Raw genomic sequence first — 25820 nt, forward strand, 5'->3', positions numbered from 1 at the left:
AATTTGTAAACTGCCTGTCTCTGTGCGGCATTAACAGTCGAACAGACCACCTCCGCAACCGTCTTCTGCACCTCAACATTTGTATAATCAACTTTTGTTGTCCAATGTTGATGAGTGGAAGATCCACAATTAAGTGTTCCATCTCCGTTGGCATTGTTGTGTAACCGGAAGCAAACTAGAGGAAGTCGACAAGAGTCCCCCAAAACCACACAAACACAATGCCACGCCCCTCTAGTGCCTTGGCAGTGAATTACAGAGCAACGGGTTCCCTTGCCGCAGAACTATCGAATGCTCATTGACGCCGTAGGATCTACATCGTCGCTACGCCGTCACCGCAACGCAGAAGCATAACTCAGGCTTTAGAATCTTTGAGACCCTATGAGGTAGATCTTCCATGGAGCCCCGGTCCAAGGGAGATTGAAAGTCATGTTTAGCTTCTTCCATTTTCTAAAAATTGCTCCAACAGTGGATCTTATATCACCAAGCTGGTTGGAAATTGCCCGTAATCCTGTCCAGCCTTGTAGAGGTCTACAATTCTGTCTCTGGTATCTTTGGACAGCTCTTTGGTCTTGACCATGTTAGGAATTGGAGTCTTCCTGATTGTATGGGGTGGACGGGTGCTTATTTGTCGCCAACCGCCTCAAACAGGTCAAAAAGTCATACACAAAAAGTCCACCTCCACTCCACTTATTCATTGGACTTTTTAAAGGCGACTAACAGGTCTTTGAGGCTCACAATTCTAGCTAATAGACAGGTTTTCAAATACTTATTTACAGCAGTATAATACAAATGATTCCTGATTTTTTTCCCCTTTAGATTGTCTCTCACAGTTGACAAGCACCTACCATGGAAATTTCAAACCCGCCAATCATTTCTAAGTGGGAGAACTTGCAAAATCGCAGGGTGTTCAAATACTTATTTTCTTCACTGTATAGGTAGATTAGAGATAACCATCAGTCCCACTGAGTTCTCTAATATTTGTTTTGAAATAATGAATACATATAGTAACTGGCATATATTGGGGAACACTGCCCTCTGGTAGTCTAGTTATAGCAAGTATGACAACCAACTCATGAGGCAACCAACTGTTCTCCTTTACAAGTTGTGTTTATATACCCATTCTGGAGAGGAACTGCTTCACATCCTCAGCGTAGTTGAGCTCATCTGACATTTTCTCCTTCAAGAAGGGAAGCCTTAAAAGCAGAAATAGCAACACTTTGACGGCATAGTGCAGAGATAAAACGTTCTCGGACAACGGAAAGAACGTTTCGTACCTACAAATGTTAAGCGCCTCACACAAAATGCGGCAATATTCTGGATTTATTTTTGCCTTTTCACAGCAGACGTCGATGATTCTCGTGAAGCTTGCCAGCTCCCTCAGTCGCTTGACAATGTCAAGGAAATCGGATTTCATAGAAAATACTGACAGTTGTGCATGGCAGTAAATGTGAGCCAGGCAATGGCGGTTCCTGGAACGGTTGGGTTGGGTCGCCTGGGGCGGCAAATTAGGGCACATGCACATAAGTGATTGTCTGCTATTATAATTGGCACCCCTAGCATTGCAATGATGCTCCCTGCAGACCATAGTTACTGTCTGCATGCAACCCCAAAAGGAGAAAGAGGTGGGAAGCGGAGATTGTATCACTTAACAGTGTCACTCACCTAGGGGTGACTTCGATTCTTAATGTGCAAAGAATCTTTTTTTTTTTTTAAACTTCAATATTTGACCTAGTTGTATAATATATACAGTGCTGACCAAAAGTATTAGCACCCCTGCAATTCTGTCAGATAATACTCAATTTCTCTCAGAAAATGATTGCAATTACAAATGTTTTGGTGGTAATATCTTCATTTATTTTGCTTGCAATGAAAAAAACACAAAAGAGAATGGAAAAAAAATAAATCATTATCATTTTACACAAAACTCCAAACATGGGCCGGACGAAAGTATTGGCACCCTTTGAAAAATCATGTGATGCTTCTCTAATTTGTGTAATTAACAGCACCTGTTACTTACCTGTAGCACATAACAGTTGGTGGCATTAACTAAATCACACTTGCAGCCAATTCAAATGGAATAAAGTTGACTCAAGGTCTGTCCTGTGTCCTTGTGTGTACCGCATTGAGCAAGGACAAAAGAAAGAAGACGAAAGAATTGTCTGAGGACTTGAGAAGCAAAACTGTGAGGAAGCATGGGCAATCTCAAGGCTACAAGTCCATCTCCAAAGACCTGAATGTTCCTGTGCCTACCATGCGCAATGTCATCAATTAGTGTTAAGCCCATGACACTGTGGCTAACCTCCCTAGATGTGGACGGAAAAGAAAAATTGACGAAAGATTTCAACGAAAGATTGTGCGGATGGTGGATAAATAACCTCGACTAACATCCAAACAAATTCAAGTTGTCCTGCAGTTCGAGGGTACAACAGTGTCTAGCCGTATTATCCGTCGGCATCTGAATGAAAAGGGACTCTATGGTAGGATACCCAGGAAGCCCCCACTTCTGACCCAGAGACATAAAAAAAAGCCAGGCTGGAGTTTGCCAAAACTTACCTGAAAAAGCCAAAAAACATTTTGGAAGAATGTTCTCCGGTCAGATGAGACAAAAGTAGAGGTTTTTGGGAAAAGGTATCAACATAGAGTTTACAAGGGAAAAAAGGAGGCCTTCAAATAAAAGAACACGGTCCCCACAGTCAAACATGGCGGAGGTTCCCTAATGTTTTGGGGTTGCTTTGCTCACTCTGGCACTGGACTGCTTGACCGTGTGCACAGCATTATGAAGTCTGAAGACTACCGACAAATTTTGCAGCATAATGTAGGGCCCAGTGTGAGAAAGCTGGGTCTCCCTCAGAGGTCATGGTTCTTCCAGCAGAACAGTGACCCAAAACACAATTCAAAAAGCACTAGATATTGGTTTTAGAGAAAGCAATGGAGACTTCTAAAGTGGCCTTCAGAGAGTCCAGACCTGAATCCCATAGAACACCTGTGGAGAAATCTGAAAATGGCAGTTTGGAGAAGGCACCCTTCACATCTCAGAGACCTGGAGCAGTGTACCAAAGACGAATGCTCTAAAATTCCAGCAGAGCATTTTAAGAAAGTCCTTGATGGATACCGGAAGCAGTTTTTCGCATTAATTTGTCAAAAGGTTGTGCTACCAAGTATGAGGCTGAGGGTGCCAATACTTTTGTCCGGCCCATTTTTTGAGTTTTGTGTAAAATAATCATGATTTAAATTTTTTTTTTCATTCTCTTTTGAGTTTTTTCATTGCAAGCAAAATGAATGAAGTTATTACTACCAAAGCATTTGTCGTTGCAATCATTTTCTGGGAGAAATTGAGCATTAGCTGACAGAATTGCAGAGGTGCCAATACTTTTGGCTAGTACTGTATGTTTTCTTTCTGTTAAGAATTCTTCAAGTCATTCAATAGTTTAGACGTTTCATTTACTTTCTGCATTTCCCGGTTCATGCGTCTGCTCCTTCAATGATTATGTGAGTACTGTATGCCTTGTAAAGTGAATAAAGGCGCTGCACATAGATTGTGAACATTCCTCACAATGGTAAGTGGAGACATACTGTTTTTAAATGTGTTTTGTGTCCGTAATTTTGTAGTTGCTAGCTTTTAAAAAAAAAAAAAAATTATCTGTGATAAATGTCAGCATCATATCAAAATAATTCATGTGGGCAGTGAATGTAGTGGTTCGAAGGGAGATAGCATGCAAATGTTCACTATAGTATGTTTATAGTTAAAATGATGTGGTTTAATGTTTAATAAGCTAAACACATTAAGAAGTCTGTGAATTTTGACTTTATATCTGTATGTTATTCACCAGATAGTAAATGTGTGCACATGCATGCACACTAAAGCTGTCCACACTAGTCGATGTTGTCAATGCGGAAATGTGTTGACGAGCACACCATCCCGTCGACTGTTAATTAAGGGTTAAAAAATATATTTGTGGAAAGGAAGAGAATGGCAGACGCTCGGAATTCAAGTGGGGAAAGTGGCACAAAGCCAAGAAAGCGCACCAGAGGGACCAAAGCATGGACTTTTTTTTAACGAAATAAAGTCGTGTGCAGTCAATGGCAAGCTTGCATATCACAGCGGCCGTGAATGAACACCTGAAGCACCGTCACCCCGGTATAATTTTGAAAGAACACAGGAGACAACAAGCTGGCGGATCATACGTCCATATAACAAAAGTTTTTCATTGAAGTTGCCTTTATGGTTTGTACGACAGTATTAGGGGCTAATGTCAGCTACGTACTTTAGCGCATTGCCGCCTCCGTTAAAATCATAAATATTGAAAATACAGTATCACAAAAATGAGTACACTCATCGCATTTCTGCAGATATACAGTAAGTATATCTTTTCATGGGACAACACTGACATAATGACACTTTGACACTATAAAAAGTTGTCTGTGTGCAGTTTATATAATAGATTTAATTTAGTTTCCCCCTCAAAATAACTCAAAATATAGCCATCAATATCTAAACCCCTCGCAACAAAAGATAGTACACCCCATAGAAACTACGTACATCCCTAAATGTCCAAATTTAGTACTGCTTGTCATTTTCCCTCCAAAATGTCATGTGACTCGTTACAGGAGTGCTGTCTGCATTGCTGCAGAGATTAAAGAGGTGGGGGGTCAGCATGTTAATGGTCAGACCATACGCCGCACTCTACATTAAATTGGTGTGCATGGCTGTCACCCCAGGAGGAAGCCTCTACTGAAGACGGGACACAAGAAAGCCTGCAAACAGTTTGCTGAAGACATGTCAACAAAGCACATGGATTATTGGAACCATGTCCTATGGTCTGATGAGACGGGCGGGCTTTCTTGTGTACAGTCTTCAGAAGAGGCTTCCTCCTGGGGTGACAGCCATGCACACCAAATTATTGAAGAGTACGGCCTATGATCTGAGCCATGGGTCCCCAAACTACGGCCCGCGGGCCGGACACGGCCCGCCTCCACATTTGGTCCGGCCCCCTGAACAATACCAAAGAGCATTTTGAAAAATTTTTTTTCTCAATAGTGTTATTTATTTCCTGGCCTTTTTCTGTGAAGAACTCAGAGAGGGTTATTCGGTTATTATCCATATTATCCATTTAATTAATAGTGTTATTTTTATTTATTATTATTATTATATTATTATTTTTATTTTATTTACTTTTGTTTCGTGAAGAATCCAGAAAAGGTTATTTGATTGTGGCTTTCTGAAAAACAATACTTTTTTACATTTAGGCACTCCTGCAAACGTCACAATTTTTCTGTTACAAACTGACCCCCCTCATCAGAGAAGGGAAAAGTTATGTGGCCCTCACAGGAGAAAGTTTGGGGACCCCTGATCTGAGCACTAACCGGCTGACCCCCCACCTCTTCAATCTCTGCAGCAATGCTGACAGCACTCCGGTAACGAGTCATGTGACATTTTGGAAGGAAAATGTGAATTAACAATAGTCAAGAAAAATTTTATTGCAAGATTAGAAAAAAATGTTCATTAAAAAATTATTAAACTAGTCGACTAATCGTTGAAAAAGTGTAGACTAATCTGGAGAATAATAATTGTTTGGGACAGCCCTAATGCATACCTGCCCTCGAACTAGAGCCCCTGTAGTAGTCAACACATCTGCGCCAACTTTTCACAAGTAGAATCTTCCACACTTTCATTATTATTTCAACGGTACTTTTTTAATTTTTTTTTTTATGTTTTTGATGTTAAAGTAATATTATCTTGCACATATTTATTGCTATGCACTTTCAACTGGTTTGAAAGCGTTAATAAATGGAACATTCTTCGCAAATACTGTGTTTTTGTTGTTGGGTTGTGCTAAGTATACTTCATGCGCTGTATTTTGTGGGTCACCTGTTGATGGCTTTGGGCGTTTGTTTGTTTCTTTGTTTGTTTGTTTGTTGTTGTTTTTTTGGGGGGGGGGGCAAAGTGTATTGTCACCCAGGGCACCATGTAGTCTAGGAACACCACTGGAACAGCGAGATTTGTGCCGATTTAGTTCCATCAAAGTTTACATGAAAAAAGGATACAAAGCCTTGTTGCTTCCTCTTCATCAGCTTTTTCAGCACAAATATTTGTCTCTCATGCATGTTGGTCTGTTAAAGTGAGAAAAATGTTCAAATAAAGTTGCCAAATGACATAATAGGTGCTCTTGACTTACTGTCAATGGGTCTTCAAGCAGGGAAACCACCTTTCCCAGGTCGAGAGTTCTTGAATACTTGGAAATTTGAGAACATTTGGTTATTATTTTATTAACTGCATTTTTGTAGAAGAGTACAGCATTTTAATGCTACACTTCTATTCCCACTGCGCTATACAAACAATATTGTCAAACTTGAGGTACCCTCTCGACTTGATCTGGCATTCTTGGCCGGACAACTGCCATATCCGCATTCCTTCTTTGCACAACTTCACATGAATCCATTTTTGATTTAGAAATAAAATGGAAATAAACTTATCTTCGTATTAGCATTCGTCTCCAACCATTGCGATTCACGATTCGCTACAAGAGGCGACAAAAACGTGGCAAAACACGCCAAGAATGTGACAAAAGACAACCAATCGATTAAAAAAAATGACATATTCGAAATATAACCTCGATAAAAAGAAAAACCTTTAAAATAGTCTATTATCACTTAAACTATCACGGCGCTATCAAAATGATTCGAGCCCTGATGGTGCATTTTGCAACAAGAAAAAATTGGAAATCCAACTTTTACGAACGAAAAAAGGCAACTGAGTCATAATATACCGAATACTAAAAATGTAAATCCTATAAATCAATGTAGTAACTGTTTCCAGCGTGTTCATAGTACGTCAAACGCTGTCTATGTTTTGTTTGTTTATAGTATACGGTTTATTGTATTAGCCAACAAGCCGTCCTAGTATGCAAATTTCCAACATTTTTAAAGGCACCATGAAAGAAGTTTGATTTGCAGTCGCCATGGTAACAGACTACATCTACGGCGAGCGATTGTGGTCGAAAAGTTAAAGGAAGCCGCCCATTTCCTCCCTAAACCGGTAGTGCAATTCCAGCAACAACAACGCCTTTATTTACTACCAAAACAATAAGGAACACGAGTGGGAACCTTTGAAGTGTTACACAACATTACAAAATTACTCAATTAAAATCCAGTCAAGACGCAAGTACAACATCATGCTGTCGGACGCAGGTTAGTAGACGTGAACATAGCATTTAGCAACCTGCTAAAAGTGGCACGCGAGCAAACATTATAGCTGTTTGTAATAGCCAGTTGTTGAGTGTTTTGCACGTTCTAGACGCTAAACTCTCTCGTGTATCGTTCACTCATGTTAATTTATGTTTGAGCATCGTGGCGTGACGCTTTGGAAGCGGCTTGCTGCTTAACACGGCTACAAAAGGCCCGAGTGGATCTCCGCTTTGTCCCGTGATGTTGCCATGTCACTACCTCACGGGTGATGGGGCTTTTTGTTCATCAGACTACCCCGGGAACGGCTCCGGTGCCCGGCGAGCTAAAAGGAGAAGCTCTGCGGAGTCTCCGGGCGACGGCCAGGCCCTTCGGTCATCTGGGAGGCAGACCAACGTCCGAGTGAAACGCGCCAATAACCCTCCACCTGGACAGGTAAAGGTTGTCGACCAACCCTAAGCCACGACATTTTCTCCTGAACCCCCCTCTCTAACATGCCTCTACAGTTACATTGCTTCCAAGATTAATCTACATATCCATTACTCGATTAATCAACTATTCTGATAGTCGATTTATCGTTTCGATCAGTGTTTTCAAACAGCACACCGTGAGAGATTGTCAGGTGTGCCGCGAGAAATTATCCAATATCGCTTTTTTTTTTAACGTCGTCGGGTGGAGTTGCAGAAGGAAGAAAGGACTCTGTAGAAGGTTTCGGTTGTGTGCAAATAAGGGGGGTATTGCTCGTGTCGCGTTCAAAAACTGCTCGGATTCTAGCTACCTTGATTTTGGCCCCAGCACGTCTACTGTACAGTGGGGCAAATAAGTATTTAGTCACCCACCAATTGTGCAAGTTCTCCTACTTGAAAAGATTAGAGAGGCCTGTAATTATCAACATGGGTTAACATCAACCATGAGAGACAATGTGGAAAAAAAACAGAAAATCACATTGGTTGGTTTTTAAAGAATTTATTTCCAAATTAGAGTGGAAAATAGGTATTTGGTCACCTACAAACAAGCATGGTTTCTGGCTGTCAAATACCCCTTTCCCACTGGCCAAAAAACCCGTGTCAACCCGCTAACAATCGGCTTTTGGTGGTAGTGGGAAAGGTGCAACGACCCGCCTCGACCCGTGTCAATCAACCCGCCAAGCGACCCGCGTTAAAATCACCTCGGCTCTGATCGTCATGCAGTGTGAAAACAAAACCCTGGGTCAAAAGTCAACACCCTAATCTACGTGGTGACGTAGGCTCTTACGTGATGCGTCATAACAACGTGCCAGTTGCCGGATCCACATACGGCGAACAGTCGGTGTAGCAGCGTTAGCAATAGCCATAACAGATTAAACAAAAGCCTCTTCTCCCCCTTCTGTGACTTACACGACTCCTTTCAATTTCAAACCAAAATTCATGTCGCCTACGTTGCCTCAGCACAAGCAGAGTGTTGATCCTTTACTGCCATGTTGCTCTGCATTGTTTACTTCCTTGAACCGAATGAATTCGGTCACGCATCTTGGCATGGTGATGTCACGTAACCTTACGCACGGCTGAGGAGGGGTGGGGGTTAGACGGGTGGAAAAAAAAAAAAAAAGACACGGCTTTTTTTTGTCAATGGGAAAGGTGCCAATTGCAAGTGGGTTGCATCGGCTTGGAAAAAACACGCGTTGACCCACTAGTTTCAGTAGGAAAGGGGCAAAAGAGGTCTAACTTCTTCTAACGAGGCTCCTGTCGTTAGACCACTCGTTACCATTGTCCTGCCGACGTCATCCTCCTGTTGGGGATGCTACAGCCCTATAATGGTAGGCGTGGCTAACCAGCTGAGGGACTAATTTCTCAAATATGACTCTCAAAATATGATTCTAATTCACATAATAATGCTATTTAAGACTTTTTTTTTCTCCTGTCGTACGCACTTTAAGCTTGTTTGGCACCATGGCACTGTTGGATAGCTGCTCGTGTTGCATTCAAGAACTGCTCCGATTTCTAGCCATCGGCCACTTTGCTGTCCTCGACAATGCGTTGGAATAAAACACAAGGGGAGGATTGACGGTCGTCACATATGGATAAAATAGAACACTTTCATGTATATCGGTACTTGATGAGTCTAATCCAATAACGTACAGTGGGGCAAATGAGTATTTAGTCAACCACTAATTGCGCAAGTTCTCCCACTTGAAAATATTAGAGAGGCCTGTAATTGTCAACATGGGTAAACCTCAACCATGAGACAGAATGTGGAAAAAAAAAAACAGAAAATCACATTGTTTGATTTTTAAAGAATTTATTTGCAAATCATGGTGGAAAAGAAGTATTTGGTCAATACCAAAAGTTCATCTCAATACTTTGTTATATACCCTTTGTTGGCAATAACAGAGGCCAAATGTTTTCTCTAACTCTTCACAAGGTTTTCACACACTGTTGCTGGTATTTTGGCCCATTCCTCCATGCAGATCTCCTCTAGAGCAGTGATGTTTTGGGGCTGTCATTTGGCAACGCGGACTTTCAACTCCCACCACAGATTTTCTATGGGGTTGAGATCTGGAGACTGGCTAGGCCACTCCAGGACCTTGAAATGCTTCTTACGAAACCACTCCTTTGTTGCCCTGGCTGTGTGTTTGGGATCATTGTCATGCTGAAAGACCCAGCCACATCTCATCTTCAATGCCTTTGCTGATGAAAGGAGATTTTCACTCAAAATCTCTCAATACAACATGGCCCCATTCATTCTTTCCTTTACACAGATCAGTTGTCCTGGTCCCTTTGCAGAAAAACAGTCCCAAAGCATGATGGTTCCACCCCCATGCTTCTCAGTGGGTATGGTGTTCTTTGGATGCAGTTCAGTATTCTTTCTCCTCCAAATACGAGAACCTGTGTTTCTACCAAAAAGTTCTATTTTGGTTTCATCTGACCATAACACATTCTCCCAGTCCTCTTCTGGATCATCTAAATGCTCTCTAGCGAACCGTAGACGGGCCTGGACGTGTACTGGCTTCAGCAGGGGGACACGTCTGGCAGTGCGGGGTGAGATCTTGCATGGAGCCCCAGATCGAGGGAGATTATCAGTGGTCTTGTATGTCTTCCATTTTCTAATAATTGCTCCCACAGTTGATTTCTGTACATCAAGCGTTTTACCTATTGCAGATTCAGTCATCCCAGCCTGGTGCAGGTCTACAATTTTTGTCTCTGGTGTCCTTCGACAGCTCTTTGGTCTTGGCCATAGTGGAGTTTGGAGTGTGACTGACTGAGGTTGTGGACAGGTGTCTTTTATACCGATGAGTTAAAACAGGTGCCATTAATACAGGTAACGAGTGGAGCCTCGTTAGACCTCGTTCGACCCCGTTAGAAGTTAGACCTCTATGACAGCCAGAAATCTTGCTTGTTTGTAGGTGACCAAATACTTATTATCCACTCTAATTTGGAAATATTTTTTTTAAAAAATCAAACAATGTGATTTTCTGTTTTTTCCCCCACATTGTCTTTCATGGTTGAAGTTTACCCATGTTGACAATTACAGGAGTCTCTAATCTTTTCAAGTAGGAGAACTTGCACAATTGGTGGTTGACTAAATACTTATTTGCCCCACTGTATCTCAACTCGGATTAGTCATTAGAGTAGGCCGGCAGGTTGGTGTGTCAAGAAGCACAGGCCAGAATCGGTCCGTGGCCCTGTGGTTGTGGACTACTAGTTTAGATGACTTCATAAATTTGTCCTCCCAGAGCAAAAGGAAAGCGACAGACACAGAAGAGGAAGACGACCAGGCGGAGAAGAAATACAGGAAGTGTGAGAAGGCGGGGTGCTCGGCGACGTATCCAGTCTGTTTCGCGAGCGCTTCCGAAAGGTGGGAACCACATTTCAAAAATCAAACAATCAAGTCACATTTATGTCTTTATTCTTTACTCAGATGTGCTAAAAATGGATACACGTCTCGCTGGTATCACCTGTCGTGTGGCGAGCACTTTTGCAACGAGTGCTTCGATCACTACTACAGAAGGTAAAAAAAAAAAAAAATTGCAATCTCCACAATTGAATCCGTACCTGTTATATAATTTGTATAATATTACTTTTTTTGTCTTACCAGTCACAAGGACGGTTACGAAACGTTTTCCGTATGGAAAAAAGCGTGGACGAGTAATGGAAAAAGTGAGCCCAGTCTCAAAGCCTTCATGGCAGACCAGCAGCTTCCCTACTGGGTAAAAACCTGGTGTGAACATTGAACAAGACCGTGGTTGCGACTCTAGCTGACGACGGAATGTTCTTTCACGTGTGGCGTTTAGGTGCAGTGCACAAAACCCAACTGCAGGAAGTGGCGTCAGCTAACCAAGGAGATCCAGCTGACTCCCGCATTGACAGACACGTATCGCTGTGGGATGAAGTTCAACAATGTCAAGGTAAACAGGAAGCTAGAAGTAAATCTAATGGAGATCCAATCAGGATTGTGTTTTTAGTCGTGCGTGTTTGTCCACAGAGTGAAGGACCGGACCAGTGCTCCCAGCCAGAAGACCTGGTTAGTTAACTCATTTGCTGCCATTGACGGTGATAGACTATCCCTGTTCCAAGATTGTGCATTTCAGTGGAAACTGTTTGCGTTTCTATTAGAGAGTGGCGGAAGTGACAAGCAGCTGGTGGCACTCGATGCTCATTTTGCCACCGTTGTTTAAAGACAGCCCAGCCACTCCCTTCTTGGCTGCCTACTATCCCGACTGCGTGGGCATGAGTCCGTCCAGCTCTCCCGGCAGCACGTCGCTAAGCGAGCTAAGGGCCGACCACTGTAGAGCCGTCCAGCCCAAAAGTACGTGCAGGTGAAACACGACACCAGTCTTCAAAGGAAAAAAAAAAGAAAGAAAATCTTCAGCATTCACGTTTGCATCTGTTCAGTCCCAGGACTGTGTCCGTACTTCCAGCCCTTCTACCAGCCCAATGAATGCGGCAAAGCTCTGTGCGTCAGGCCTGACATGATGGAGCTAGACGAACTTTATGAATTTCCTGAATTTTCCCGTGACCCCACCATGTACTTGGCACTGCGCAATCTCATTCTGGCCTCCTGGCACAAAAACTGCAAGGTTTGCGGATGTTTTTATTTCCATAACCAATTCATAACATTATAAATCAGGGATATCAAATTCATCTTCCTCGGAAACCAGATTGTAGTTTTACCTTGGAGGGCCATCATATCCCCCATCAAGAGGAATCAACTAATCGACATCTAATTGATCATTACCGTAATTTTCAGACTATAAAGCGCAGTGGCCTATAAGCCGCCACCCACCAAATTTGATACGAAAAAGGCATTTGTTCATAGACAAGCCACATTGGACTATAAACCGCAGCTGTCCTCACTGTATTATGAGATATTTACACCAAAAGATATTAACCGGCAACACTGTAATTGACAGTGGCATCATAAGACTCATAAGACCATATGAACCACCATGAAGCTTTGAACCAATTGGCTGCTAAGCTTCATTACTTCAAGAAGCTTGATTTGGCCATCACTTCTCCCTTAGGGGAGACAGTCAACCTCTCCTGCCACCTGCTGTCAACACTTGTTGTCCAACAAGCTTCCTAGCATGCATTGCAGCGCTACAGATGTAAATAACAATTTTAAAAAATCATGATCTGTGCTAATTATTTCTTCAGTTACTGTTGCAGTTGTTTCAATTAATACTAGTTATGGTATTTGGTAAAACTTTATTTGACAGTGGGACAGGGGTCGCGTTAACCGAATATTTTCCGTCGTTGACCGTTTTTTTAAAACGGTGACGGAAAAAACTGAAGTCCATCCGTCATTTTGACAGGTTGCAATTCACACCCCAGACCACAGGGTGGCGAGTGAGCATATTAATTAGCTATTGTCTCTCTTGATGCATGACATCGTTGGCCTTACTCGGAAAAATGTCAAGGCAACTGAGCGTCCGAACTAAGGCTACGTTCATACTACAGGTCTTAATGCACGAATCCGATTTTTTCGTGTTTTTCCGACTTGAGTGAGGCATTAACTTGACGGTCTGAACGTAACAAGTCGCATAGAACGGGACCATTTCAAATATGATCTGGGTCACTTTCGTATGTGGTTTAAATCTGATCTGGGCCACATTTTTCCAGACTGTCGCGGCGGTCTGTACTGTCCAGTCCCGCAAATCGGATTTAATGCAGCAATTACGTCATCAAAAAGCGAGAGACGGTACGGTAGCTACGGTAGCGATGCAGCTGTGCGTTATTAGCGCTTAGCTTGCCTTGAACACAGCTTTTTAGGAAGGGTCGTACTTGACAACAGTCATAAAAAAATAAAAATAGGTTTGAGGATAAGCCTGAGAATGATCTGTTTTCTCTCTGCTCCATATAAGCAATATTTCAGCATTGCTTACACGGCCGAGAGTCGGGGCAAACTGCCCGTATGTGTGTTACATGCACGAACAGTGCGTGCATGCTATCGATCCATATACTTTGAATATAAGCCTGAACAGGGATTATATATGCCTGTTATTTGTGTCCTCTTTTTAACAGCAACAAGCCTATGGCTACGTTCCTACTACAGGTCTATAGCACGAATCCGATATTTGGTCATATCTGTTTTTTTTGGCGTGCCCGTTCAGACTGCGTTTGTCCATTGAGACCATTCAAGTATTATGCATACGCACTAATTCGCAGTCCGACATGCACTGAGCAAGACGACCCGCATGCGCAGAAGCATCAAAACAAATGACCATACAATCACACATGCTGGCTGTCATCCGTCATTCCAGGGATATCATATTTTGCTTATTAAAAAGAGGACACAAATAACAGGCATAAATAATCCCTGTACAGGTTTATATTCAAAGTATATGGATCGATAGCATGCACGCACTGTTCGTGCATGTCACACACACATACGAGCAGTTTGCCCCGACTCTCGGCCGTGTAAGCAATGTTGAAATATTGCTTATATGGAGCAGAGAGAAAACCGATCATTCTCAGGCTTATCCTCAAACCCTTTTTTTTTTTTTTTTTTTTTACTTTTTTTATGACTTGTCAAGTCCGACCCTTCCTAAAAAGCCGTGTTCAAGGCAAGCTAGGCGCTAAAAACGCACAGCTGCTTGATGTGTGCTGGCGCGGTGTGGATTCTCTGTTAAGCTTGTTCGGACAGAATATTAATTAAAGATGAATGAAAACCAAATACTATTTAATATGTCATTAATAACATTTTAAAAATTTAAGTGACGGGTAAAAATAGATTATGACCGGATTTTATTGACCCCGTCAGTCAAAATGACAGACAACGAAAAAGTCTAGCGCCACCTCTGCAGTGGGGCCATAAACCTGTCATAAGACCATCATAATTATGACATTACACTGCCATGAGCAGTAATGAATGCTTATGACAGATGTCATTTTGTGTCATCCGGCAAATTTATCTCACTTTTGAATGGATGTAAAGATCCGAGCTGGACATAAATGGAGTTGTTGACATAATTCATAATGTCATTAAGGCCTATGATAGTGTCATGTCATAATTATGACGGTCTTATGGCATTCATATGACGCCGCTGTCAAAAGAAAGTGTTGCCTATTAACCGAAATAAATAAAAATAATAAGCCGGACTAGGCTACAGGCCACAGGATTCAAAATGAATCCTTTTTCCCCCAAAGTATAATTAGAAAAAAATTATATTGTATATTTTAATAAATGGTTTTCAACACTGCAAATGTAATAAATCTGATATACATAAATGATGTATAGGGTGATTCAAAAAGAATGCCAAAATCATCACACATTTATTCATTTTAAAATCATTGAAATGGACAAAGGGAAAAGCGGCATGGAAAATGAATGAATGAATGAATGAAATGGACAAAATTATTAAGTAATTCTTAATTAATGGATTAATAAATCAATAACTTAATAAAAATAGAAAACATTTAACAAGTAATTTTAACAAAGTAAAAGTACGGTAATATCGGCTTGATGTTGTCCATGCCGCTGGTGGTGGTCATATTAAGCACTTATAAAGCATGAAATAAAAATGTGAAGTTATATACAATATTTGTATCCTGCTAGTTATTAATTGTTTTTAAAAAAAAAAAAAAATCTAATATACAGCAATGGTTTTGGCACATTCTTTTTTAATCATCCTGTATATAGATAAAGAAAATGATGATTTGTAAATGTATACATGGATATATCTTAACATTATTAAATAAAATACTGTATTTATTTATTGAATTAAAAAAAAACAAATCCGTGACGGACTGAGGGCGCGAAGTTTGACGCGCGAAGTAGCGAGGGATCACAAATTTTTTACTCAAGGGAAAAGAACTGTTGTTATTTACTGTATATAAATATACAGTATATGTAAATAATGTTATAAATTGTCACTGAGCTAAAAGCGTGGCTGTTTTTTTTCCACCTCAATTAAAGGAGGTGCTCACTGTCAAGAAATGCATCATGCACGTGGTGGTGCGCGGGCTGGTCCGTGTCCGCTGCGTGCAAGAGATGGAACGCGTGCTCCATTTCATGACCAGGAAGGGCCTCATCAACACGGGGGTGCTTGCGGTCCAGCGACCCCTGCTATCCGATAAGCATCGCACGGTGAGGCTTAATGAACAAAACATAACAAAAATAGGTTATCTACCCTATTTTGTTCTGTTTTTTGCAGAAAAACGTCATTGTGATTGGCGCAGGGGCCTCGGGGCTTGCTGCTGCACGCCAGCTGCAAAACTTCGGCACTCAGGTTTGCATCTCAGCAGCATTTGCTATGGTCCTTGATGACTGAAGAAACTTAATTTTTTAAAATTAATTATTAGGGGGTGTAACGGTACATGTATTTGTATTGAACTGTTTCGGTATGGGGTGCTCGGTTCGGAACGGAGGCGTACTGAACGAATTTCTGACGTATTGTAACCCTTACTTTTCGAGGCTGTGAGTCGATCGGGTTACAGTTTCTTTGTGTAGATTATATTTACTCCGTCTTCTCTACTAAAATGAGGACCAACACGGTAGGACAGTATATAACCCAGAAACGTCAACGGCGCGACAACGCGGCTGCCGCGAGAACGCAGTGAAACGCCAGTGCACACCAGTCAGACAGAGTTTATTATTTGACGCAAACCTCCTGCGTCAATACTACTACCGGTAGATAGGATCGGGCAGACCGGAAGTCACTCGTGTAAAAATACGGTGGATCCGGTTGATTTTCAAACTAATATGCAATCGTATCCCACTTTTTGAGTCCATCAGATCTCTTGAGTGGTAGATCGGGGCACAGTTGACTTGTCTTTGTTGATTTACTGCTGTCTTCTCTGCTATAATAATAACCCACACGGCCCCGTGTTCAAAACCCTCCTACCACAACAAAACAAGAAGGAACTAATATTCACATAGGAACTAAAGTTGAACAATATAAATGAATACTACATCACATTTGTAAAATATAAAACACATAATAGAAATAAATAATAGCCCATTTAAATAAAATAAATTGAAATGAGCTAAAACACCTGTAATTAAATAATAATAATACACAGATCCTGCTTACACAATTAAATTTATTCATTTCTGTGTGGCGCTTTAACTTGAGAAAATCCACCAATAAAGCTTTTGAAAACCGTTCATAAGAAAAAAAAATGATTCATTGAGGCATTTCATTTGTAAAATACATGTTAAAATCTTTGTCATTGGGATTGCTTCTCTCTTTAGCACAGGACTTCTTTTTTCTTCTTTCTTTCAGAAAGAAAGCTGACCAATACGCGGGGTCTGAAAGGCAAATTGTTCTTGGATTATTATCTTTAAATAGCCGCTACTTTTTGAGCAGAATTCTAGCTTTGTATAGGCTAATGTTCCTATTGTTGAAAGCACAAAAGTGTGTTATAAACAACTAGCACATTTATATTTTGAATTTTGTTTTATTACTGTACCGAAAATTAACCGAACCGTGACCTCAAAACCGAGGTACGTACCGATCCGAGATTTTTGTGTACCGTTACACCCCTATTAATTATCTTGAGTTATACACTTGCACCTTAAATTTTCCACCGTGCTGGTTCCAGGTCCTTGTGTTGGAAGCCCGTGACAGAATCGGCGGACGCGTGTGGGACGACACAGGCCTGGGCGTCGTCGTGGGTCGGGGAGCTCAGATTGTCAACGGTTGCGTTAACAACCCGATCGCTCTCATGTGCGAGCAGGTGAGAACAACACATTTGTCTGTTTTTTTTAAAAATCCAATCACCTTCGAACACTGAATCAACCACTCACTCTACTTCTATAGATGGGCATTCGCATGCACAAACTAGGGGAACGCTGCGACCTGTTTCAGGAGGGTGGGCAAGCCACAGACCCCTCCATTGACAAACGCATGGACTTCCACTTCAACGCTATTCTGGACGTGGTGTCAGAGTGGAGAAAGGACAAATCGCAGAGCCAAGACATGCCGCTCGGAGGTGATCGAGCCACTGTTGAAAACATAAAATGAAATAAAAAGGATGAGATTTGAATTGCTGTTTTTGTCTGACAGAAAAAGTGCAGGAGCTTAAAAAGAACTTTCTTCAGGAATCTGGCATCCAGTTCAGTGAGCTGGAGGAAAAAGTGCTTCAGTTTCACCTCAGCAATCTGGAGTACGGTTGTGGCAGCTCTTTAAATCAGGTGAGACTTAGCTAAATTTCACATCAGTGTGGTTTAAAGAGAAACCTGGCACCCCGCCAGGCTTATAAACCACTGGGGGAAATCCTGTGTTTGCTACAGAAAGAAATTGCAATAAATAAATCAAGTTGAGTAAAACTTGGATGACTTGCCAAGGAAAATCAGTGTAAATCAAGGGTGTAGGTTTGGTCTCAAAATTGGTGGGGACGCTATAACAGCTTAACGTGCATGTACACTTTTTGCTGGGGACAGGACATTCATAAGACCAAACAGATTGGGTACATTTCTTAAAAAATGTCTGGTTCCTACATAAAAAAAAAAGTTAACATTATTTTCAGAGGGAAAAAGTCATTTTTCTAAATGCTTGCTTCATATTAAGGAAATTTAGAGTGGTTGTGCTTTTGAAGTTTTTTTTGGGGGGGGGGCGTAATATGTGCATAGGCTGCAAATAAAAATGTTTTTTTTTTTTTTTCTTAAATGATGTATAAAAACATTTTAATTAATGAATAAATGCACAAAATGCACAGTTGAATTAACATTAACAGTACAAAACATACAGGAAGACACCTCTAAGCAGCTTCCTACTCGAGTTTTACAGGTTAACAAGTTCACACAGTTTAAAGTTATGCAAACTCTGATGCTGGTTGGACTTTTAGTAGCAAAATTATTAGTGGTGTGTTCCCCACCTCCACAACATTGACATTTTTTTACATTACTTTCAGTGGCTGCTGCTGGTTGGAAAAAAAACTTCTAATATCCCTCCTCTTCAAAGGGGGCAGAGGAGGCGGCATATTGACATGCATTTCTGTCGGGATTGTGTGAATGTGGGGGTTCTAGTCATCAGCCAATCAAACGTGCGTTTGAGGGGAAAAAAATGGACCGGCGCTACTAAATAGCAAGTGAAAAGGGGTAAATGTAAGTCTGAAAGTAATTTACTTAATAATGGTAGGGTCAATTCTATCCTAAAAACACATGGGAAGACAATATAAATTACCTTTACAGCTGACTCATTGTATAATGCAAATAAGGTTGCTTAAAAGTTGGTGGGGACAATTTGAGCATCCTGAAAAGTTGGTAGTGTTATGTCCCTACCGTCCCTACGCAAACCTACGCCCTTGGTGTAAATATGTGTAGCCGGTGCTGTGCTGTCAGCTGAATTGCCCAGCCCAGGCCTTTAGCACAGTAGTCAGCACACTCGACTTCCATGGGTATGATTGTGTCGTTTCTGCATTTAGGTTTCTGCAAGATCCTGGGACCACAACGAATTCTTTGCACAGTTCTCAGGAGACCACACATTGCTCACCAAGGGCTATGGCACTCTGCTCCACAAACTAGCCGAGGGCCTCGACATCCGCAAAAAGAGCCCAGTACGGAATTCAGACCTATACGTTTTGTATTGTATTCCTTGTAGTACAACTACAGCTGTGTGGGAATCTATTTCAGGTGACGTCCATTGACTACTCAGGTGATATTGTCAGAGTAACTTGCTCAAATGGCTCCCAGTGGACAGCAAAGAAGGTCTCAAAGCATTTTACAAGTCATTTAGTTGAACTCGAAGCTTAACCTTTGCACTTCTCATAGGTTCTAGTCACGGTGCCACTGACACTGTTGCAGAAGAACTATATCCACTTTGTCCCTCAGCTTCCAGAGAGGAAAATGAAAGCCATCCACAGTCTGGGAGGAGGGATTATAGAGAAGGTACACAGTTACAGCAAATTTACTGATTGAATTGAATGTGTTTTTGTGCAGTTTAAAATGCATTTATTCATTCATGTTCCGTGCTGCTCATCCTCGTGAGGGTCGGGGGGTGCTGGAGCTTATCCCAGCTGACTATGTGCAGAAGGAAGGTTATTACCTGAATTGGTTGCCAGCCAATCGCTGGGCACAATGGGTCAAAAAAACATTCCTTCATTCAACTCACACATACCAATGTATGACAGGGTAAATAAGAATGAGGGCGGTAATTTTCCTGACTGCGATTAGGCCTGTCGCGATAACAAATTTTAGTGGGCGATAAATTCTCCCATAAATTATTGCGATATGCGATATTATTGCGCCCCCCCCATTTTTTTTTTAACCAATTTACAATAACACAGTAAGAATACAGTATATATTAATAATAAGTAATATTAAGTACACCCATTTAAACGCAAAAAACGTTTACTCAATATCAATACCGCACAGAAACACAGAATAGATATAATGTCTTTTTCAAGAAAAAAAATAAAATTGCACTTTAATAACTTAAGCCAGACATGTCCAAAATCCGGCCCGGGGGCCAAATGCGGCCCGTGATCAAATTTCATCCGGCCCCCAGCCTCTGTCATAAAATCAATAACGTCTGGCCCGCACACAGACTTAATAAATTGGTCAGCAGTACTGCGACCAGCATATGAAGTAGCTTACACACGAAATGCTGCTCCTCGTTTACCCACTAAAAGGCAGCAGCACTTTAACCCTTTATCGCCAAATGTATCACATTTGATACACCTAAAATTTCATGATTTTGAGATTAATTTAGAATTTTGACATTTCTTTTTGAAAAAAAAAAAAAAAAAAGATGGATGCAGGTCAACACATGCATCTGCAGGTTCCAAGAGAAAAAAACATGATTTAGCATGGGTTATAGATATTAGAGCGCTTATTACACATATTCATTTTGACATTTCGTTTTACAAATTTGAAAAAAAGGTTTCATTAGGACCTTATTTTTCAAATTTTGGGATTCTCTGATAATTGCTTCATGTTGCAGGTATATAAGGGCTAAGCAACATTACTCCATGTGACCCATTACTTCCATTTTCTAAAATGGCGACTATCAACAAAAAAAAAAGAAAGTTGTGACAGCCGACGCTTCAAGGATAGGTGGAAATTGGACTATTTCTTCACTAAAATATGCAACAAATGTGTCTTGCCTCATTTGCAAAGAGACAGTTGCTGTTTTTAAAGATTTCAATGTGAGGCGATATTACCATACAAGACACGCTGACATGTACGACAACATTACAGGGAAGATACGCAGTGACAAATTGAACTTGAAGCTAGTTTAATTTCACAGCAGTAGTATTTCGCAAGAGCCCGAGAGTCGAAAGAGAACGCCACAAAGGCTAGTTGGGAGATTGTTGAAATTATTCATTAAAAAAAATAATAAAGCAAATGTGACACACTGAATGGCTTGCTAAATTTTGCTTAAATATATCGTTCTACGTAAAGGACGTCGGCCCCGCACATTTTTACCACGCCAAATCTGGCCCCCTTTGCAAAAAGTTTGGACACCCCTGACTTAAGCATTTAGGCACAGAGCAACACAAACAATTGCACTTCAACAAGAAGAGAAAACTACATTAATTAAGTAGCAATAACAAAAATTTGGCTTCACAAAGGATAGGTTCATACTGCAGGTCGTAATGCACAAGTCCGATTTTTTGTCATGGCTGGTATTTTGGCGTGCCTGTTCAGACTGCCTTTGTCCATGGAGCCCGTTCAAGTATCACGCATGCGCACTAATTCTCAGTCTGAGATGCGCTCGGCAAAGTGACCCGCATGCACAGAAGCATCAAAACAAATTACATGCTAGCTGTATGCCATTCCAGGGTGATCATATTTTGATTTCCAAAAAGATGACACAAATAACAGACAATAATAATCCCCGTTTAGTCTTTTATTCAGAGTTTATAGGGACCCATTTATAATGCGCACCATGATTTTACAAGTTGATTTGGGGGGAAAAAAGTGTGCGTTATATTCGGGAAATTACGGTATGCTCAATCTCACGTGTTCCAGTTAGGTGGTTTGCAGCAAGATTTTTAAAGCAGTAATAAATTAAATTGTTGCATATGTTAAAAGATTATATACATTTTATTTGCCAATAGATTGCCCTCAAGTTCCCGTACAGATTCTGGGATACCAAAATCCAAGGAGCTGACTACTTCGGTCATATCCCACCGAGTCCCGACAAACGAGGCATGTTCACTGTCTTCTACGACATGGACCCGCAGGTTTGTTTTATTTCTCAAATTGAACACATTAAGGCACAGCTGAGCCTGTACCAATTCCAGCCATGTGCGTCATGTCCAGGGGAAGCAGGCCGTGCTAATGTCTGTCATAGCTGGGGACGCTGTCAGTGCTGTGCAGGACATGCAAGACAAAGATGTAGCAGGAGAGTGCATGAAGGTGCTCCGGGAACTCTTCAAGGAGCAGGTGCTTTGTTCTTATAAACCTACAAGCTATTTGTACATTGAACTCTGCATGGAAATCCTTGGCTGAGACTCCAAAATATTTCCCAAATATTTTTCACCATTTTTGATAGGAAGTCCCAGAGCCGCTGCATTTCTTGGTCACACACTGGAGCAAAGACGCATGGTCGCAAATGTCCTACAGCTTCGTGAAGATGGGTGGCGGCGGCGAGGCATATGATATCATTGCCGAGGACGTTCAAGGGAAATTGTTCTTTGCCGGCGAGGTACAAAAAAACTGCCCAAATCTAATTTTCACGGGTTGAATGTTACATGATTGTTTCCAGAGGTGGGTACTAATGCGTTACATTAACTCCATTACATTGACTTGAGTATCTTTTTGAGAAAAATGTACTTCTAAGAGTAGTTTTACTAAGCCAAACTTTTTACTTCAATTTGAGTACATTTGTGAAGAAGATACAGTAATAATAAATGATTAGCATGTGTCAGTTAGCGTCAGCACATCATCAAAAACAATCACATAAACTGGCCCCAAGTATTCGACCACAATTGAAAACGCAAAATACACAATACAAAAGGCAGCTAAAAGGCAAGGCAGCTAAAAGGCAAGCAACAAAAGGCTGTCACCTTTGTCACTCGGCTGTTCCGTGTGTGCGTGTGTCGGGTGGGCGCGTCTGTACATGCGCTCGCTTCCTGTTCTATGCTTCCTGCGCCAAAATAAAAGGATGCATCACAAAAGTCAACATTAAAAAAAAAAAAAAAAAAAAGACTGCCGTCGTAAAGTCGAAATCTCGTAATAACAGTTCATATAGATAAGGTTGTGCCATAGACTTCATAATATATCGATGGGGCGCGGGGCTGATTAATAGGGGGCTTATCTCCGTCAAAGCTGACTGATTGAAAACACTCAGGCAAAGAGCTTTTTGTGTTGAAAATTCTTGTGAATAAATGCTTAAATCCCTGAATTCTTAGTAAAACGTGAAACAGTCTCGATTCTTGGTAAAAGCAAAAAACCGGGCAGTTAGCATTTACACTCACCGGCCATTTTTATTAGGTACACCATGCTAGTAATGGGTTGGACCCCCTTTTGCCTTCAGAACTGCCTCAATTCTTCGTGGCATAGATTCAACAAGGTGCTGGAAGCATTCCTCAGAGAGGTTGGTCCATATTGACATGATGGCATCACACGGTGCAGATTTGTCGGCTGCACATCCATGATGCGAATCTCCCGTTCCACCACATCCCAAAGATGCTCTATTGGATTGAGATCTGGTGACTGTGGAGGCCATTTGAGTACAGTGAACCCATTGTCATGTTCAAGAAACCAGTCTGAGATGATTCCAGCTTTATGACATGGCGCATTATCCTGCTGAAAGTAGCCATCAGAAGTTGGGTACATTGTGGTCATAAAGGGATGGACATGGTCAGCAACAATACTCAGATAGGCTGTGGCGTTCCAACGATGCTCAATTGGTACCAAGGGGCCCAAAGAGTGCCAAGAAAATATTCTCCACACCATTACACCACCACCACCAGCCTGAACCGTTGATACAAGGCAGGATGGATCCATGCTTTCATGTTGTTGAAGCTAAATTCTGACCCTACCATCCGAATGTCGCAGCAGAAATCGAGACCCATCAGACCAGGCAACGTTTTTCCAATCTTCTATTGTCCAATTTCGATGAGCTTGTGCAAATTGTAACCTCAGTTTCCTGTTCTTAGCTGAAAGGAGTGGCACCCGGCGTGGTCTTCTGCTGCTGTTGCCCATCTGCCTCAAAGTTCCACGTACTGTGCGTTCAGAGATGCTCTTCTGCCTACCTTGGTTGTAATGGGTGGTTATTTGAGTCACTGTTGCCTTTCTATCAGCTCGAACCAGTCTGGCCATTCTCCTCTGACCTCTTGCATCAACAAGGCATTTCCGCCCACACAACTGCCGCTCACTGGATATTTTTTCTTTTTCAGACCATTCTCTGTAAACCCTAGAGATGGTTGTGCGTGAAAATCCCAGTAGATCAGCAGTTTCTGAAATACTCAGACCAGCCCTTCGGGCACCAAAAACCATGCCACGTTCAAAGTCACACAAATCACCTTTCTTCCATATACTGATGCTCTGTTTGAACTGAAGGAGATTGTCTTAAACCATGGCTACATGCCTAAATGCACTGAGTTGCCGCCATGTGATTGGCTGATTAGAAATTAAGTGTTAACGAGCAGTTGGACAGGTGTACCTAATAAAGTGGCCGGTGAGTGTATTTTATGTAAATATTGCGAATTATGACGCCAATACCGTAGCGGTTAATTTCTCCCATTGATTTTTTTTTCACAACATTTCAAAATGCATGCATAGTATGAAAAATATAATGATTACCTTGAATCCTCTAACAAATCACTCCTGAGACAGTCCTTCCTGTTTGTATGTGGTACAGCTTTCATGCTTTTTCAACCTAAATCCGGTGTTGGATAGCTGCATGTGTTTGAGAATAACTGCGACCGACTTCGACTGACTGAAGCAGAGTGTGGAACAGCCCCCTACTTGAAGGTGTGGCGCAGTGTTTGGGGACTGTGTCCCGTCAATATCGTTATGAAGTCTATGGTTGTGCTGAGAAAAAAAAAGCATAGTTTAAAAACAAAAAATAACAAAAGTCAAACGGCGTAAGCAGTTGCTCACAAAGTTACTCCTTGATTATTCTTTTCACCACATGCTTTTTTACTTGTACTTAATTACATTTTTGGGATGGCTATTTTTACTTGAGAAATATTATTTTGAAGTAACGCTACTCTTACTTGACATAAGTTTTTGGATACTCTACCCAGCTCTGCTTGCTTCCAATGACTACCTTGTCGTGACCTTTGAATTGAATTCCATTCCTAATCGACATTGTTTCCCTTGCATCACCTTTCCAGGCCACCAACAGACACTTCCCTCAAACTGTAACTGGCGCTTACCTGAGTGGCGTTCGAGAGGCCAGCAAAATGGCTGCCCTCTGAGATTTCACCGGGTGCTCCCGACTCACCAGCACGGACACACGGGTCAAAACACCGACAAACTGTGTCTCACATATCATGTGTACCACCAAGGGCTTCGGGGAAACAATAGCGCTCAATTAATATGTACTTCCCTACAAGATCAAACAGTACTAAACTGTCCATTAACCGTTAAGACTCAGCAGTGTGGTTATTTCAAAACTTTTTCAGTTTTACATCATGCTTCATACAGCTATGATATTGTGGTTGTGGGTGTAGGTTACATGTGTCGGGTAAGTTGTCTCTTGCACTTTTTTTTATTTTTTATTTAGAACCGTTTGAGCATGAAATGAGGGGGAAATGCTCAAAAATGGGCATATTTGGGTGAAATTTGAGTAATTCTAATTTCTCAGGGATGACACCGGGACAGGCAGTAATTTAAAACTCCACGGTATCTAGCTTGTATTCTATGTCTCCTCGCTGTGTCTGATGTATGTCTTGTTTTTTTTCTCCCACAGTCGTGACATTTTTGGACAAGTCTCGGACATTTTTGCCCTTGCTATTTATCTGCTTCACTGTATGTTTAATAAACCGTGCTGAAAACTGCCATGGGTATTCTACCTTTCTTTTTACAGCTACGATGCCACAAGGGTTTAATTTTATTTTAAAATGTCAAATATAAAAATTTTCCATGGTCTTTTGGGGGGCAAAAAACCCTAGAAAACTGACCTCACTTAAATGTGGCATTTAAGGTAAAAGAAATCAAAGACATCATGTATATGCCTAGATGACTTACTGTGGAGTCGACGGCGTAAGTAACTCTCCAACTGTTGGCCATCTTGCAGCAGAAAACTGGCAAAATGAGGA

The 25820-nt window shown here is 41.4% G+C and overlaps 2 protein-coding genes across 4 annotated transcripts in view; one reads left to right on the forward strand and one right to left on the reverse strand.

Annotated features, from left to right (window-relative positions):
- The window catches only part of LOC130910578 (cilia- and flagella-associated protein 69-like), a 42749-nt gene extending 35146 nt beyond the window's left edge, over positions 1 to 7603 (reverse strand). For 2 of the 3 annotated variants that reach the window (XM_057828003.1, XM_057828002.1), the window contains exons 1-5: positions 6360 to 6664; positions 6177 to 6233; positions 6046 to 6111; positions 1275 to 1384; positions 1117 to 1193 (exon numbers count right to left, since the gene is read on the reverse strand). In XM_057828003.1, coding sequence (XP_057683986.1) covers positions 1117 to 1193; positions 1275 to 1384; positions 6046 to 6111; positions 6177 to 6233; positions 6360 to 6440 — 391 coding nt within the window. In that variant the 5' untranslated portion in view covers positions 6441 to 6664. Of the gene's footprint in view, positions 1 to 1116; positions 1194 to 1274; positions 1385 to 6045; positions 6112 to 6176; positions 6234 to 6359; positions 6665 to 7443 lie in introns of those variants that run through there. The other variant, XM_057828004.1, reaches the window with a different exon arrangement.
- LOC130910579 (lysine-specific histone demethylase 2) lies at positions 7003 to 25807 on the forward strand. Its single transcript, XM_057828005.1, has 21 exons — positions 7003 to 7188; positions 7475 to 7617; positions 10895 to 11016; positions 11080 to 11169; positions 11257 to 11368; positions 11453 to 11566; positions 11644 to 11682; positions 11775 to 11967; positions 12054 to 12238; positions 15577 to 15747; positions 15815 to 15889; positions 17205 to 17339; positions 17423 to 17594; positions 17669 to 17796; positions 19029 to 19160; positions 19237 to 19311; positions 19375 to 19491; positions 21666 to 21791; positions 21871 to 21993; positions 22103 to 22255; positions 24894 to 25807. The coding sequence occupies exons 1-21, from the start codon at positions 7173 to 7175 to the stop codon at positions 24975 to 24977; spliced, it is 2505 nt and encodes an 834-aa protein (XP_057683988.1). The 5' UTR covers positions 7003 to 7172; the 3' UTR covers positions 24978 to 25807.
- The last annotated feature ends 13 nt before the right edge of the window (positions 25808 to 25820 follow it).

The sequence above is a fragment of the Corythoichthys intestinalis genome, chromosome 22, assembly GCF_030265065.1.
Source record: "Corythoichthys intestinalis isolate RoL2023-P3 chromosome 22, ASM3026506v1, whole genome shotgun sequence".
NCBI lineage: Eukaryota > Metazoa > Chordata > Actinopteri > Syngnathiformes > Syngnathidae > Corythoichthys > Corythoichthys intestinalis.